The sequence below is a fragment of the Xylona heveae genome, assembly GCF_001619985.1.
Source record: "Xylona heveae TC161 unplaced genomic scaffold L228scaffold_4, whole genome shotgun sequence".
Taxonomy (NCBI): Eukaryota; Fungi; Ascomycota; class Xylonomycetes; order Xylonales; family Xylonaceae; genus Xylona; species Xylona heveae.
In genome coordinates, this window is record NW_017264196.1 from 1,523,117 (window position 1) to 1,538,964 (window position 15,848).

Below are 15,848 nucleotides of genomic sequence, written 5' to 3' on the forward strand. Positions count from 1 at the left end.
AACGCAAGTGAACCCCGTGGTGACGACTCTCTAAGGAGTAGATATGCCACACTTGACACGCTTTGGGGGGGGAGAGAGGGGTGGGCCAGCTTAACTTGATATAGGGTAGGTCAGTAGTTTAAAATTGATGACGGAAGATGGATCCGTCCAATTATCTCTAGTAAAAAGTTTTCAGTGAAAGTGAACCACAGGAAGAAAAAAGATGGGTCAAAGGGTAAACTATGCTTGACTCGAATGAATTAAAAACCATATGAGCCCCTCTCATTTTTTTATTTTTACTTGGGTGGTGGTGTTGTGTCTGGGAGTGAAGTTGAGACCAACGAGACACAGCGGTGTACCTTATTACTGTTAAACTACATGAAACAGGAAGTGGAAGTTACGGAGGTACTTCAGCCAATCGCGGGGGCGGGTTTCAAACGAGATACGGAGTAAATTTGCCACAGCGAGGCGCGATGCGCGGACGCGGGCAAACAGGTGGCGGATCAACCACACCAACACACCCAAAGAAGACGGGATTTTAGGGGACCTAAGTTTTACTTTTCCTTTTACTGCCATAGGTGAAGTAGCTCAGATATGGTTTGTGGAAAGTACATATACCTCATACATACTTGGGAAGGGAAGAAAAATCAAAGGGCAGTAGAGATGATATGATAGAACAAAGCTGAAGAGAGAGAGAGAGAGAGATTCCGGATGATCGTGGGGTGATATGTAAGCCACTAAGGCTTTGCGCGGAGAGTCATACTCTAGGTGATTTGGTTTGTCAAGTATTATACTATATTAGACGCAAATACTGCGGCTCATGCGTTTCTACGGGACTGAACATAGTCTGGGCGGCGTGATGATAAGCGCGATAATATCGATGCGAACTGTAAAATCGGCAGGAAAAGGCGGCAAGTTTCCGTCTGAAAAAAAAAAACGATCCCCAGGTTTGGGTTCTCGTAAAGCATACAGCGCTCGTCTCCAGTAAGCGGAGACTGACACTTCAGCCATCGTCCCAAACATCGTGAGGAGCCAAAGAAGCAGCGTGTGGCCCGATTGGATCTGGATATGAGATCCGTCCCTGCCGAGCAGTCCCTTACCCGTAGGAGAAAAGACAAGTACGTAGACGACGACCGGCATGGGGACCAACGTGGTCCCTGGTGTGTTGCCGGCAAAATGTCTGTCGCAATTGACGTTTCCCCATGAGCTCCCATTGGCGGATTGAGCTACGCAAATTTCCGACCAATCAGAACGGAGCCCTCCTAGGAGAGTGAGTTATGGGGAGCTACTGTATAACTAAAGGGCCCTTGAATGCCCATCGGATCTTCCTCCGAGGATTGCAAAATCCTTTTTGACCTCCAATCTGTCCCTTTGCGCGTGCATTCACTCCCAGAAAATTGTGAAAGAGAGAGCGAGAGAGGGGGTAAAAAGAGAAAGCAGAAGGAAGAGGACAACAGAGGAGGAGAAAGAAGAAGACAACCCGCATACATACTTGTAACATCAATATGTATTCCGTTGCCTGCTTCTGCGTAGGACGACTTTTCTAATCCAGAAGCATCTCCCCTTCACCCCACACCGTATACTCGCGTTTTCTCAGTGGCCTTTGATCAACTGGGTATCGACGACTATAGCGGTAAATTTGTCCCTTTGCTTCTCCAGTTTGCCACTTGAGATCCTCTTGGCCGCCCAACAATTACAAACCGCCATCTGGCTCATTCCCATTCGAAACGGCTCGAAGCCACACTGCCCCACAAGCTGCTACATGTTTGATACCAAGTCCAACTTTCCCCTTGGTCTCAAACTCCCCAGCCTTTTGGCAACGGTGGCCCCTGGCTTTAGGTAGCCGAGCGCAAATGTCCCAGTATTTTCCACCATTGCGCCCGGCTGCCTCGTCCGCCGTGGCGACGGATGAGAGTTCCGAAAAAGATTCTGAAAAGCCATCAAAAAGGCCACGACGTCACCATTCTGTTGCTCCTGCCTGTCTTTTCTGTCGTAAGAAAAAGGCAAAGTGTGACAGAACTAGGCCCAAATGCAGCAATTGCCTAGAGAAAGGAGTGGATTGTGTTTACGACGCGGGGGAAAATGAAAACCGCTATCAGATGCTGAGAAGAAAAAATAAAGAGCTCGAAGCCCACTTGAATGTATATCGACATCTCTTCGACGCTCTCCGTGCTTCTTCGGTGGCTGGGCACCCAGAGCTTAGCCGTATACTGACCACCGCTGAACTACACCAATCGACTGCTTTGGCCTCTCGCTCGCAGGTGTTGGATGGAGATGCCGGGGATGTCGTCGAAGATATCTCGGGCGCAAACGATGAAGACGATTTTGATAAGGAGTCTCCTAGCCTTCTGCATCGGCACCAAAGCGGCGCCTCTGAAAACGACTCTCCCGGATCACCGAAGATGACCGATGGGAAATATCAGATAAATCACTTTGAGCCCGTTCGCACCAATCCATGTTCAAACGAGGCTTATGAAGCTCCAGAAAGAGTTCAAGACGGGACCACTTTTGCGTCTCCGATGTCGAGCATCTTTTCCATGGTAATCCCACCCGGCTAAGTTCCTCATCCAGCGTAACACTCGGCCTCGTCATGGCTGGCTAACCTCATATTCAGCTGCAAAGATCCCAAAAGTTGAGCTCGGAACCAGAAAGTGGAATCTTCTATCAAACAGCATCAGCAAAGATTCGAGATAGAGACATTTCGACATCTCGGAAAAGCTCAATTGCCATACCATCGTCTGCAATTTCCCCGAGCAGCATCAGCGACACGACAGCTTGCCCAGAGATTGTGAACCGACTCGCAACGGGTATCGACGACCCAGCGTTGCCCAGCAGACGGAAAATATCCGAGCACTCAGTGTCTTGGCCGACATCCCATTCTCCCAGTCGCCACCTTCCTGGGGAGCGTCGTTCTTATGAAGAATCTTTGACCAGTACGGTATTTCTCAGATTTCGCGACGCAGCACTTCAAATGATGGCAGATGGCGTTCCTGCACCCGTCATTCTTGGCCCACCTGAATTTATAAACTTCGACTTGTTTTTCCGGGAACGGACATCGCAGGACAATCATACCGTGAGCTCCTTCGCATGTGAGGTGTGCAAAACGTTGCCTGGACAGGAAATATTCGTGCTTTTGGCAGGGGCTATGTTCCTTGGGTATCTGATGCGAGCAAGTTCCCCACTTCCAAAGCCGTTAAATGAATGGAAAATTAACGCCAGGAATCTGCAGTGGACATTGCTGCCAACGGCCGAGAATTATGCCAGAGTTCCGGACATCGTCAAGCCTTTAATCAGCGAAGCAATTGACACTGTGGGTGCAGTTGCTAATATCCTCTCCTCGTGAGTATAAAGCTTCTGGTGTCGCTGTTTCCCCTTGGATCTAGGCTGATGCGTTCCCTAGCCCTACCTTCTATCAAGCTATTGCGCATAAATATCACAAGTGGTTGATACCGGACGGGCATAGTTCAGGGAGTCGGACTGTTCGCTGGCCGTTCTCTCTCGGTGAAGCCATAACAAGGGATAACCAAAGTGGTTGCACACGTCTGACGCTCGCCTTTGAACAGCACGTCTTGAATCCGAAGAACTGGGGCTGAGAAAAGTTGAGAAACCATTTTGCGCCTGGCTTGGTTTCAATACACGCGTCCGCAGGATTAAGGGCTCAAGTCTCTTCCAGTGATCAGTCGCTATTATTCATGGCACGGAAATCCGACTACGTCTTTGAACGAAACCGAATAGGAACCGTCAAAGTGATTTGACCGACCGAACCTAACCAATTCACAATCAGCTTCACGGTTATTTATTCTGGTTCTGATCAACGGGGGGAATGAAGGACATTCTCGTGTTCTGCAGCAACGGAAGCAATCGTAATCGCTCTTTGGACAAGGACATTGGTCATCGCCCATTGTATGCTTAAAAGGTTGAAGGATGCATCGATACCTACCTGAATCTCGTCATTCGCACCAAAGACTATCCTTCTAGAACACCAGCGTACATGTCAAAGGGTGATTCTATCCAAAAATTAGCATGACGGATCACCGGATATGACTCCGGTTCTCCTCTAAACAGCGCGCAGACGAGTCCGGAAAACGCCCAGAGCATTAACAAGACGACGAGTCTTGAGCCAGCCATTTAGAGAACCCATCCAGCTGGTTTCTCATCGATTCAGCGAAGCAAAGGTCTTTATGTAGGTCTGTCGAGAGGTCGAAAGAGCAACACTGGCGGGGCTACGGGCAAAATCTCCGCCGGGGGAAGTTCCGTTCCCCCAAGGCCCTATTCCCCGACTAGGAACTTACCACTCAACGGCACACTCGTCTCTTATTGGAAGCCATGGCAAGGATACTACCTAGTTTCTTCCCACCGGCTTGGTTGCATATATGTTTCAGAAAGCATCTTCTTCTATCTCGATAAGTCTCTGGGTCAGGATGTTTTGCAGGATTGACCGCCATATTAGCATGCTAGTATGCAGACTTGATGCTAGAAGAAACCCAATGATTATCCACATTGACTACCTTTATTGACCATAGTCTCGCAGTATCGAAAAAGGTCAGGTCCATGGTGCTGCAAATTCCTGCAGGCTCGCCATTGGAGGTGCGGCATACTTTATCGCGAGTGACTTGAATCTTGTTCCACAAACATAATGCCGTGCAAATTCTACATTGATTGAATCGTGGGTCATGAACAGGTTGTCCTTGCCTTATTTGCTCAATAGGATCGGTAGGAAATCACGACTTGCGATTCTCTCGCCGTTGGCCTTGACGGAACGAGGCATTAGAAACCGCGAATAGAGTAAGCAGACCATGCATTCCCTGAGCGTATAAATTTGGGAGGGATGGCAAAGTAGAATCAAAGGCTGAATGGACTACTGAAATAGCCAGGTCTAGATCCTTTCCCTCAAATACTACGCACAAAAGGGTTGTATGGAACAGTCTAGTTAGATGTTAACCGGAGAATGTCTCCCACGACTAGACTTTGGATAAGGAAACTTCTAAAATGTAGGCATTCCTTACTGTGGAACAACACGCCACCTGCGTTATAGACTACCCCTACCTAATGTGCATTTGGCAGTGCCAAATGGGTTTGTCTCTTATACAGAGTTAATGGTAGCCAAAACCACATCCAGTTAGATGGTCGCTGTATCAGATTCGGTAGCTTCTACCTGCATGGAGTACCTGCAACGCGCCTCTAGTCCTACCTAAGGTACCTACCTTAGATAGGCTTCCTTTTCTGTGGTTACAGTACGGGTACTACCCATACTTTCGCTAAAAAGCTACGCTGTAAGTTAATCACGTAGCGCTTCAGTAGTTCCATGACTTTTACCTTAATCGCGCAGCTCCAGCATGTGAGAAGCTGAATTGCGCCATAAGCTCTTCTTTCGTTCGGCCTTAGAACACCCTAAGCACTTCTGCACCAAGATAGAGGTTGGTCATGAACCTTCGTCGCTACCTGGCAACGGATTAGAGTGCTTAACCTTCCCTGCTTTGTGTCGTTAGAATAGAACCCAATTGAAACTAATGTGCAGCCTTACCCAGGTGGAAGAGAATTAGTGTGCAAGCCACTGCAAGCCACTACCACCCTGCTACGAATTGCATTGGTATCGCATCCCCATCTTTACCACAATTTTTGGTGTTTTTGGCGTGCTTTCCTCTACGAAAAGTGACAAGAGTCGCTACCCCAGATCCGCCTGTGGCTTGCGTGGCTTTTCAATACAACACTAACCCCACAATATGAATCCGCGACACAAGCATACTCGGCGAAAGCGGCAAAGCAGGCACAATTGAGCTGGGGAAAAGCTTGTACTCGGCTGCGATTAATCCGAGGATTGCTCCTTAACGAAAGAATGGCTCACGTGCGAGAAATAAAATCTGCTCGTCGGGCGTCTTGGCGGCCTGTGACCTTTAACTTCTCCACACGGCAAGGGGCAATATCAATCTGACGTGTCAAGCTTTGCTGTTTTCGGCATTGAAGTCCGAGAAAATGAGTGAAGAATGTTTTCTCTCCCCCTCGTGACCGTGTTCTGAGGGACTCCAGCCGCCCAAAATTATCCAGTAGCCTTGGCTCAGAGCTTGGGAGGATAATCTCCGTGTTCGTTGTCATTGCCAAATTGGCAATTGATGAGTTCATCTTCTACAAGTCTTTGGAAGATAACAAAGAAAGAGCATCGGCCTCCACTTTCTCCAGGCAACAATGTTGTTGCAGTTAAATTTTGGATACAATTGAGGTTTTGTTGCCAACATGTCATTATAATATCACGCCAGAGCAGGGCAAAGGACGAAGACTCCGAAAAACTGTCTGCTTTTTTTTGGGCGAATAAGTAATGGTCTATATGAGATTGTATGCAGTAGAAATTTGTTCATCAGAAAATTATCATTAATGAATATGTTGCAAGTCTAGGGTCGAGTGGACTAGCCTCGGGATGAAAATGGCTTTTTCAAGCAAAATTCGTATTCAGATAATCGATAAAAAGGTCCCGTATCCTGCTCTTAGGGAGAGTATGCTGTCGATTGAGCGTTATGAACTGCCGTCGCATCCGCTGTAGGTGTGATAAGGAAAGTGGCGATGCCGGCAGTTCGATAGGCAGTTCTGCTTCAGGAATTGAGATTTGTCCTCCTTCCTCGCCCGGGTGATCCTTTTGCCATGTTTGGATGTGTGTGAGGACTTCCTGGGTTGTGCGGTCAAGTTCATAGAGGTAGTTTGATTCGGAGGCAGGTTTCTGTTCAATTGATTTGAATGGATTAGCCGCCATGATTCCTCAGATGGTGAAGAGACCTCTCAAATAATTGGACGGCCATTCACTGCGCAGGGCAGAACAGCTACATACCAGTACCGTGGCTTGATGGGGCTTGACCAATTTCGCTTTACCCTCTGCTCCTACGAGCGCATCCCAGATCGCGTCGCATGGTGGGCTCGGATCATCATAAATCACAGTAAATAACGGGCTATCCCATCGTGTCATGCCATTAGGTTCCTCATAACGTCGAACCAAATCCTCAAATATATCGTCAGGATATCCTCCGTCGACGGTATCGTCACCCAAAAGTAGTCGATTGTTGGACCGGCATGTATCGATAGGCGTTCCTATATGAACCTCTGGGATTGTCAGCAATAGCTCCAGACGACACCTTCCAGCGTGCTTCAACCGGTCATCTCCCAAGCATTCAACCCTTGGAGCATGTCGGTAATAAATTACTCACAACGCAGCTTGGAGTCTGCAGAGCTTTCGCTTCGCAGAACAATTGGTATCGATATCCCTTGATGAAATTCATTGCATCAGCAATGACGATATCGTCGCGCCCAAGGGCACGCCTGATAGCGGAGTATAGCGTAGAGCGCGCATCCTTCTCTGTACGTGCTTCACGGTACGCTTCACGGCTTAGACCGAGGGAAGTATCATCAATGCGATGCACTCTTAGCCGGGCGATTCGTGGATCGGGTGTAGGTTGAGAGGCGTTGGCGTCGATTCGACCTTGGAAATAGTCGACCAATTGCTTAGCCCGATGAGTCTTGCCCGACGAAGGGAAGCCCGACAGAAGGATTAGCTGAAAATAATTGAATTAGCTCAATGGAAATACTTGACTGATGGTGATACATTAGGAGGAATACAGGCATTATAATTGACGTCGAAGTTTGACGCTCAAACTAAAACTTCTCTCACGACATCGCGGGGGTGATTGCGTGGGCAAATTTTGGCTCCCGCTTGGTGGGGTATGTTAGTTTAGCTCGAGCGCAAGTCGACGCCGGGGCCCTGTACTGCGCTGCCTTGACGCCTTTTAATCTACCCGTCGCTAAGCAGGAACAGGTCATAACACACTATAATATTGATAAGTTTGATACAGGGTATATATTGTGATTTAAATTAATAAATTGTGATATAGTAGCATTATGCTATAGATGATTAACGGTCATGGCCAATAAAACAGTTCCTGCCTTCGCTGGACGCTATTGCTTTTCTGGATTTTTGCCGTCACCCCACCGGACCTCGTAACCGTAGACTGTACGTCGAAGTAGCTCATCCTGCGCAATCATGTTAATCCACGTATATATTACTAGGTCATAAATACTTACACCTGGGTCCTTTTCAAATAGAACCTTATCCATCACCTTTTCTAAGATTTTCTCCACCTTGAAGCCGGCGGACCTGGCCAGGTCAAAGAACGCTAGATCCTTTTCGAGAAGCCACGGCCGATATGGCGTGAAGAAGACCAGTGCTTGTGCAGTTCTTGATTTTCTAAGACATTGCTCGATGCTGGCAATGAGTTTTGAATGTTCGGAATGGTTGAAGAGCAGGTCAGCCAATATTAATATATCAAAACCCGTTGCCGGATCTCGTAAATAGCTTCTAACCGTCTCTGCTGAAGCTCCCCACAAATAACCCTGCCAACATTAGCACATGTGACCGAGCATCGACAATCCAAGGCTGTACCTCGGCATGGATATTATCAACTCCTGCTGGCAAATTGCAATGAGAGATGTTGTGCCTCAAATTCTCGATTAAGTCCGGATCAGGATAGTCGGTCACAACAACCTATCGCATTCTCATTGTCAATGATATTACAACATCATAATGACGGCGTTTTGAAGAAATGATCATTTCGGGCCATAGTAAAGTGTGACGAACCGAACGAGCGTCTCTCTTGGCGCATACGAGACTTGGAAGACCCGCCCCTGCCCCCAACTCAAGGATATCCCGACCCCGGATAAGAGTCTCGGACCGCTCCTCCAGGTAATTCGAAATCACGCGTCCTGCATTCCATAATAGGTGACCCTTTTATGACAACGTCAGTCCGCGGGCCGATAAGCAGCAAAGCACCCAATAGGATGCATTGAATCGAATATGAAATCATACCCATAAAGGGTTGTGTCCTACCAACCGCACGGTAACTGTTTCACCAGACAACAGTTCGTGGGTGGCTGACGTGGGGGGCTTCTCTGCTTGGAAATAGCCCTCTGGTTCCTCAAACAGGCAGAAATCATCCGTCAGGGAATCCTCATCATGGTCGGAGTTCATCGAGATGGACATTGCATGAGCGGTCATGTGACAGTGACCGTTGAAAGTGGGACCGGCCCTTGACGTGGACTTGAGCCTTTTGTGTTTTAGATCAACCTGTCTCAGAGTGGAGCGTATTTGATCGGAGCTTCTCGAAACAAATCTGAGAATGCTCGCAGAAAAACCTATGGAGGCGCAGCAGGGTCAAGCACGGACATAAAAAGTCTGCTTCGGATGGACACTCCTGTCGGTTTCAGCTGGAACGGCCGAATCAGGAGGAAATTTTGGATCTTTCTACGAGGAAAAAATTTAGTACCGACTAAACAACAGCCCCAAGGAACAGGCGGAAAGAGCATTCGGCCCTAAATGACACCTTAGAGAAGTAACTTAAAACAAAAATCGCGGTAAAGGGGGCCTCCTTTTTTCTAAAATCTTTTTCGTCAAATGAATGCCCGATGGGCTAGCGGGAAAGCAGGCATTCATCGCCCAATGTGCTATTCTAGGACTGGGGAATCCATGACGATAGCTTAATAATAATCACATACCTTTAGTCCGGGCACAAGCCATATATTGATGCCACTTAAAGCGTAGGAACTGCCGACATTTGACCTCAACCTTCCAACGGTCTGGGGTGCCGGCGGTGCGCCTCAAACGATGCCCTGCTTAGGCGAGAAGTCCACCCACGTGATGTTCCTAATTAGGCAGGACCATAACAGCAGCTTGGACCAATTGAGAGTGGCGTGGAACGGACAGTACGTAGGTGCCTTCTCCAAAAGGAAAGGATGCCGAGTTGAGCTAAGCCCGCATTGGTTTCCCACCGCTTTCCGTCATCGATCGTCTTCGATCGGCCCGAACCCATTAAATCAGCAACCAAACTTAAAGACATATCCCTGTTGCGACCCTAACTTGGCTCAGGGGTAAGTATTGAGACGTCCTTAGACGTTCGTGGGGCAGGGACAAGCATGTCTGTCATGACAGATGATAATTGTAGTTCGTGTTCATATGATAGCACGAGGGTCCTGCTTTGACGCCTAATTCAACCGTTATCAGTAGAGATGTCTCGAGGCGACAAGAGGGAAACTTGAGGCGAAGCCCCACAAATTTGTCACTCTCAGGAAACCACCATCACCAAAGCCAACACGAGGTACCCAATCATCGTTGGGAGATTCTAAGCATTTTGGACGTTCAAGTGCGCATTCGAGCCGGAGAGCGGCAAGATGCGTCTCCGCTTTTCCGTTGTCCACTCGCCGAGCATCTGGAGACGTGGGGCGATGCTCCTTGAACCACAGCGTGGCACATGTCCAAGGGCATTAGTTCGGGACGATGAAGCAGAAATCCATTGGCTTCAGTCCAAACAAGCTTGAATTATTGAAGGTCAATTTCTCTTGCAGAAATTTTAAAAAATGGTTGAGGCTTTCGTGGTAGAGAACTTGGAATGGATAGATCGCAATGTGTCAAGCTTTCACTTGTCGAAACCCACGTTCAATTGTGAAGCATTTCATCGGCCTCGATTGGACAAGCAACTTGCAGGAATCCATTCGATATGGGGCATCGCCCTCGGTCTCTTCCTTATTAGAGCTCCGCTATAAGCTGGTCAGTCCAATCATTGTTCATCGATCACGTACAGCGTGCCCGCTAGTAATATTTGACCAGCTTGACCCTTGGCTGTGTCGAGAAAACTTTTTTCGAACCCATAACGCCAGGCCAAGGGTAAGATGCAGTTGATGATACTAGTTTCACTCTGCGAACCATTGCCCAGGAGCGCATTAGCAGCATTGTCAAAGCTGATAATTGGCCTTGCCATCATGTGGTCAGACATCGAAAGCCACACAAAATGTCATGATGCATGTGTTGCGAACGCAGTAACTTATTCGGCTCTATTATGAGCGCAGATCAGCCGAATTAAGACCGCCAAGCTTCATCAACGCCATCGAAAGGGGCCCCCGTGCGCCGAGTCCAGGGACGATGCTTGAGTTTCAGCGAAAATCGAAGTCCAATGAAGGTGGGTAACTTGAACCCCAAACTCTTGGCTAAGGAAGTTCTAGTATTGACGGCTTTAATTGCGTAAACAGCAGGACTGGTCGGCCACAACCCCTACAGTGCGGCATCCTTTAAACTCATGTTAGACTCATCGATCGCCAAGCTTCTAGCCTGGACCTTGGAGAGTTTCAGGCCGTGTGAGCCGTCTGTTCTGATGTTAGTGTTTGTCAAATGTAATTGCCAAGAGGCCGTGAGAAAACTTCGATGCGTCATGCGGTTTAGAATCATTCGTGAGCCATGTTTGTTACCATACCTATCTTCTTCACATGGTAAACTTCTGTGGGTTTGAGACAGATTTAGCGCATGTGACATGAAAGCTCATGTTAGCTCATGTTTGAAGTAACCCCTCTAGTTTGAATATCGCAGGAATAGACTCCGAATTGATGGACGAGAAAAGTCGCAAATGGTCCCGAATTAAACATGCCAATTCTTTAAGCATACGTATGATTTGATCCTTTTTTCTCGGCCGTCGCAGAAGAGGTGACCGAAGGAGGCCTAACTTTGCGGTTAGGGCTGACTAGACGTTCTCCTTTTCGCTTCCGTATCCCGCATTCCAAATGAGAATGGGCCATGATCCAGGACGGAAGCAGCTGTCGAATTGGGTAATCAAAGCTGTCGTAGTCGATTTTAGTGTACAAATTGGGTTGCATCGAAACAATTCGCCAAAAGTTCATCCTGAGTCGATGGTCTGTCCCCTGGTGCCCAAATCAGTGTAGATTGTTCCCTAATATCTACCTCGAAGTACTTGGTCCTGCGACTACTCGTTTCGTCCCGATGGCTGGCCGTTCTGGAATCCAGGGCTTCGCCAGAAGCTGCACGCCTCGGGTTATTCTGTGTCCTAGCGCATAGGAGAAATGCTCTGCTCGTGGCTGCCACTTTGCTTTCTCCAGCCAGTATACGACGCGGTCGCAACGGAGAGATCCAGTCGCGACTAAGGCACGCGTTTCTCTGTCCCTGCGGTCAGTCGCCAATGCCCTAAGAGGTAATAGTCGAACATCTCATCTAAATGGAATGAGAAAGAGAGGGTCCAGAACCCAGGCACAATTCTGCCCCAACTTTTTTTTTGCCCTACTGTCCTCATCCTCTTGCACCATTCTAGCGCCATTGTCTCGACATGGCTGAATAGTGGGTTGTTAACGCAGCGTGTTTCGATGGTGGTAGCGGGAGACCAAGGTTAGGTTTCATGCTGTCTTAATCCTTCAGGACCCCCCTAGTCGGGAGAAACCCTGTCGAGCCATCCTGGGCGTTTCCCTTTCCCCACCTTTAAGCTTTGGACCGGGGGCGGTTGGAAGGGCAGCCCTGCACAAACGAAAAGTACATTGAAACGGCTAAATCCGATCCTTGACCTCCGACCACCTCCACCTCCGCTGGTTACGTATCGAAAGTCATCCAGCACACTCTACATGCTGTCGCATCAAATGCACCGAGCCTTCTCTTGATGATATATATTTGGGCTGGCAGCACCCCTTCTCTGCCAATATCGAGCCTTCATCTTCTCTACTTCTTCTCCATCTTCTTCAGCGATTCAAAAGTGCTATTTCCGCCCTTCGCTCGTCGACTTCAACCCCTCTCGGGAACTTCCGAGAAAATTTCAAGAGTGATCAGCCTGACAACATGCCCGAGATTCTCGTGAGCGGAAAGCCCCGAAAGTTTGCCTGGTACGTCCTCACAAATGTTCTTTCTGATATGATGTCGTCCAGATGTTTTCAGTCTATGAGACTAACCTGATCTCAGTGAGCCTTGTATCCGCGGACATCGCTCTTCGAAATGCCAGCATCACGACCGCACTCTTGTGGAGGTCCGCAAACCTGGCCGGCCTCTGAGCACTTGCCCTCATGTCGGATCACACTGCACTTGCGATAGGCTCAGACTTGCTTTGCCTCGAAGTGAGTTCTTCCTTGCTAGCCTCACGAGCTCACGCACTGACTTCGTTTCTAGAATCAAGTTGCGCATGCGGACCAACCGTCTCTTCCACCGATGCAGCGAGCTCGACACCCAGGTTTGAAGCTACTGGCGAACCAGGCCCAGCAGGGGAACAACGGTCTGTTCCAGCACTCCTTTCTGGGGCCATTTCCTCGCCGCACAGAGTCCAAAAGTCCAGCAAAAGGAAGACGAGCGCAATGGTGGTTGTGCCTGAGTCTATCGCAAGATCGAATAGGTCTCGCGCGCCGACCGCTCCTCAGCAGAGCTCCATAGTGGAAAACCTCAGCTGTGCTTCACGGTCTCCCTTTCAATCAGGCCCACCTCCAAATATGCCTCCGAATGTGCCCTATTCATCAAACTTTGCCTTCAGTCCCACTTCCACCGTTGACCAACAACCTCCCTACTCTTCCTTGGACCCCACCATGTCTGCGACAAGTCGACAGTCTGGGCAGCCGCCTTTGCGCCTTGGCTTGACGGGTAGCGGCGGCTACCCTGCAATCAAGGACGAGGTTGGCTGGACCGGTGCCTGGCCAAGTCCCTATGGCGAATCATACAGCCGTCCGGCGAGCACAATTACAGAGCAGCAACCAAAGCCTGCGGGTGGATGCTGTGGTCCTAAGCGTGAATCTTCTCGTCCCTCGGCTCAGTCTCCTCTGAAAGCTCGAGAAACGTCACCGTCGGGCTTCCAAGTGTCGACGGTCCCTCAAGCCGAATCACATGACCACTCTCTTCCGTCGCAGCAAAGGACCGCCACTTCATCTGAAAGCTCTTCAAGGTCATCCTCCTCACTTAGATCCTCAAACATTCGAGGTGAACCCTACACATTTCCGTCTTCCTATGCCTCATCGTATCAGAGTATTCCAAGCCTACCTGGTATTGCCAATGGTCAACACATCCCTTTTTTAGCCGAGGGACCCCAGCACAATTTTTCCCCAGGAGCGATGAATTATCCAATGCAGCTGAACAACTCCATCCTGGAGAGCCTTGGACATGATTGCAATTGCGGCGATGCTTGCAGTTGTCTGGCCTGCCCTACTCATCCTTACAATGACACTTCCGTTAAATTCGCTGAATCAATCTATGACTTCATGGTCAACGAGAATCACTACGACGGATCGGATAGTGACTCACCCACTGGGCCGGTTCCAGAGTCATCAGCGGAATCTGCCTGCTGCAGTGGTAACGCGATGCCCAGGCCTCCACACCAATCGCCAGCAGAGCTTCAAGGTACTGTGAGTGCCGCTCAGCGGCCTTCTGAGGATGCGTTTGCTTCCCATTCAGAGAATCTTCGCTCTGGGTCGCAAGCTACCCTGCCAAGCATGGATGGCTCGGAGCCACAACGGGCATCCTTTGATGCGATCAATAATTTCTACGGCGATGAACCTCAACTTATCAACTCACCTTCACTTTACTATCATCTTGAATACCCGCTGAAGGTAGAGTGTTCGAACGAAGGTGGCAGCTGTCAGTGCGGAGAAGGATGCTCCTGCACCGGGTGCTTTACTCATCTCGGTCATACTGGCGTTCCCCTAGAGCCATTAGCTATGCCGATGTTTGATTCTGCGGACCTTGGAATGGATATGCAGAATTCAGAGTGGCAATCTTCACCTTTTTCTTCTTCCGCGTTCAGCCGTCTCTAAAGTGCATCCGGAGGTTCTATACAAAGTCGTTTAGTTATTGTTGAACGTTTATGCGGTAAATTTACACAGCGGTCGGTACCTACGCGGGATATGAATAGAGGGTATGGTTCTTGTTTCGAACAACGGTTGGACACATTTTGTTCTGCATATTTTCATATCAGCATTTTTTTTTGGGCGCAATTGGCTTTCGATATCAGTTATATTTTTCTTTTGGGAACTTCTGTCGTATGCAAGAGCGCGTACAAAATATTACGGGTCAGCGAGTTTAAGAGAGAATGAGATTACCTACCTAGCGTTTGCCTTCCAACTCTTAGTGTTCAATGCGTCTTACAATCATACTCGTCCTTTGAACGTGTTGCATTTCACAGGAAATCGTAACCACTTATTTGAAACCATAGTGGGGTAGTACAGAGAAACCAAAAAAGGACAATTGGAGTGAATGCTCATTTCCAAACATAGATTTTACAATCGACTTGTAAACCATATTAAAACTATACATCGATTCCAAGTCCTGTAGTACGTAACGAAACCTCGCATTAAAGAGAGCTTGATATGCGCTCCCACCCGTCCATCGAAGCTCATTTTCCCGCTCTATTGTTTAGCCACACGGAGTCCCTCATTGCTGGTTGCCGCCGAGTTCTTAAAAGCTGAGTCGCACTGCTCCCAAGCACGTCCAGCACCGAAACCAAGACCAACCCAGGCGGGCCAGGCTCTCCGCTTGAACAAAAGGACAGAAAAAACGACACCGAAAGATAAACCGAGGGACGACCGAATCAACAGGGAGGAGAGGCACTGGTCCCACTACAAGTTACTCATGTTAGCCACGGTTTCGCCAAAGCCATCCACTGCATGGGTAGGGCTAAGGAGCGCTTGGAAAGCTTATAAATCCACAATGATCGATGGTACATTCAGCCGAGCTTGTAAGTACTGGCTGAATGAAAAGAGAGGGTTATAATAGTATTCGTACCTTCTCATTCAAGAGAGCTTCGCTGACCGGCTTTGCCGGGCGCGGCACAGCAGGGGGAGAGGAAGCTGAATCCGAAGACATCTTTCACACTATTGAGAGCGTGTAAGCCAGTGGTAAATCTACAAAGCATCTTCTCAAGGACCAACCTAGAACTATGGCAATTGAGATGAGTGAAGAAGTGCAATGGGACTTGAGCGCAAGCGGTCAATGTCGCGCGTGCTTGAGGTTCTTGATGCTTCGGCTCTCCATTTGGTTGCACCGTAAATAGCGGCTCGTTCGCTTCTGGCCAATCAGAACGCACTCTGAGAAAGTCTCT

General features: G+C 48.7%; 5 protein-coding genes across 5 annotated transcripts; 2 read left to right on the plus strand and 3 right to left on the minus strand.

The window, feature by feature from the left end:
* Positions 1–1,832: 1,832 nt before the first annotated feature.
* Positions 1,833–3,572, plus strand: L228DRAFT_260421 (hypothetical protein; the record flags this gene model as incomplete). Its single annotated transcript, XM_018334258.1, has 3 exons — positions 1,833–2,519; positions 2,594–3,318; positions 3,380–3,572. 3 exons carry the CDS (start codon positions 1,833–1,835, stop codon positions 3,570–3,572), a joined length of 1,605 nt encoding a protein of 534 aa, XP_018189185.1.
* Positions 3,573–6,251: 2,679 nt separating this feature from the next.
* On the minus strand, positions 6,252–7,671 carry L228DRAFT_246444 (chromatin associated protein KTI12). Its single transcript, XM_018332417.1, has 4 exons — positions 7,579–7,671; positions 7,170–7,514; positions 6,797–7,063; positions 6,252–6,688 (listed from the first exon to the last, which is right to left on the minus strand). The coding sequence occupies exons 1-4, from the start codon at positions 7,582–7,584 to the stop codon at positions 6,407–6,409; spliced, it is 900 nt and encodes a 299-aa protein (XP_018189186.1). The 5' UTR covers positions 7,585–7,671; the 3' UTR covers positions 6,252–6,406.
* Positions 7,672–7,838: 167 nt separating this feature from the next.
* L228DRAFT_246447 (nicotinamide N-methyltransferas-like protein Nnt1) lies at positions 7,839–9,258 on the minus strand. Its single transcript, XM_018332418.1, has 5 exons — positions 8,822–9,258; positions 8,594–8,740; positions 8,399–8,500; positions 8,041–8,349; positions 7,839–7,989 (listed from the first exon to the last, which is right to left on the minus strand). Exons 1-5 carry the CDS (start codon positions 9,008–9,010, stop codon positions 7,915–7,917), a joined length of 822 nt encoding a protein of 273 aa, XP_018189187.1. The 5' UTR covers positions 9,011–9,258; the 3' UTR covers positions 7,839–7,914.
* A 3,125-nt stretch (positions 9,259–12,383) lies between these two features.
* Positions 12,384–14,998, plus strand: L228DRAFT_246454 (hypothetical protein). The gene is made up of 3 exons (XM_018332420.1): positions 12,384–12,660; positions 12,737–12,888; positions 12,941–14,998. Exons 1-3 carry the CDS (start codon positions 12,617–12,619, stop codon positions 14,563–14,565), a joined length of 1,821 nt encoding a protein of 606 aa, XP_018189188.1. The 5' UTR covers positions 12,384–12,616; the 3' UTR covers positions 14,566–14,998.
* An 8-nt stretch (positions 14,999–15,006) lies between these two features.
* L228DRAFT_246455 (DUF543-domain-containing protein) lies at positions 15,007–15,755 on the minus strand. Its single transcript, XM_018332421.1, has 3 exons — positions 15,679–15,755; positions 15,533–15,621; positions 15,007–15,366 (listed from the first exon to the last, which is right to left on the minus strand). Exons 2-3 carry the CDS (start codon positions 15,611–15,613, stop codon positions 15,157–15,159), a joined length of 291 nt encoding a protein of 96 aa, XP_018189189.1. The 5' UTR covers positions 15,614–15,621; positions 15,679–15,755; the 3' UTR covers positions 15,007–15,156.
* Positions 15,756–15,848: the final 93 nt, after the last annotated feature.

Coding starts and splice junctions, on each gene's coding strand:
- L228DRAFT_246454 (XM_018332420.1), top strand. CDS start 12,617: ATGCCCGAGATTCTCGTGAGCGGAAAGCCCCGAAAGTTTGCCTG. Junction 12,661..12,736: donor AAGCCCCGAAAGTTTGCCTG/GTACGTCCTCAC, acceptor ACCTGATCTCAG/TGAGCCTTGTATCCGCGGAC. Junction 12,889..12,940: donor CAGACTTGCTTTGCCTCGAA/GTGAGTTCTTCC, acceptor CTTCGTTTCTAG/AATCAAGTTGCGCATGCGGA.
- L228DRAFT_246447 (XM_018332418.1), bottom strand. CDS start 9,010: ATGACCGCTCATGCAATGTCCATCTCGATGAACTCCGACCATGATGAG. Junction 8,741..8,821: donor TAGGACACAACCCTTTATGG/GTATGATTTCAT, acceptor TTGTCATAAAAG/GGTCACCTATTATGGAATGC. Junction 8,350..8,398: donor TTGATAATATCCATGCCGAG/GTACAGCCTTGG, acceptor TAATGTTGGCAG/GGTTATTTGTGGGGAGCTTC.
- L228DRAFT_246444 (XM_018332417.1), bottom strand. Junction 7,064..7,169: donor TGCAGACTCCAAGCTGCGTT/GTGAGTAATTTA, acceptor ACAATCCCAGAG/GTTCATATAGGAACGCCTAT. Junction 6,689..6,796: donor CCCATCAAGCCACGGTACTG/GTATGTAGCTGT, acceptor TCAATTGAACAG/AAACCTGCCTCCGAATCAAA.
- L228DRAFT_246455 (XM_018332421.1), bottom strand. CDS start 15,613: ATGTCTTCGGATTCAGCTTCCTCTCCCCCTGCTGTGCCGCGCCCGGCA. Junction 15,367..15,532: donor AAGCTCTCTTGAATGAGAAG/GTACGAATACTA, acceptor AGTAACTTGTAG/TGGGACCAGTGCCTCTCCTC.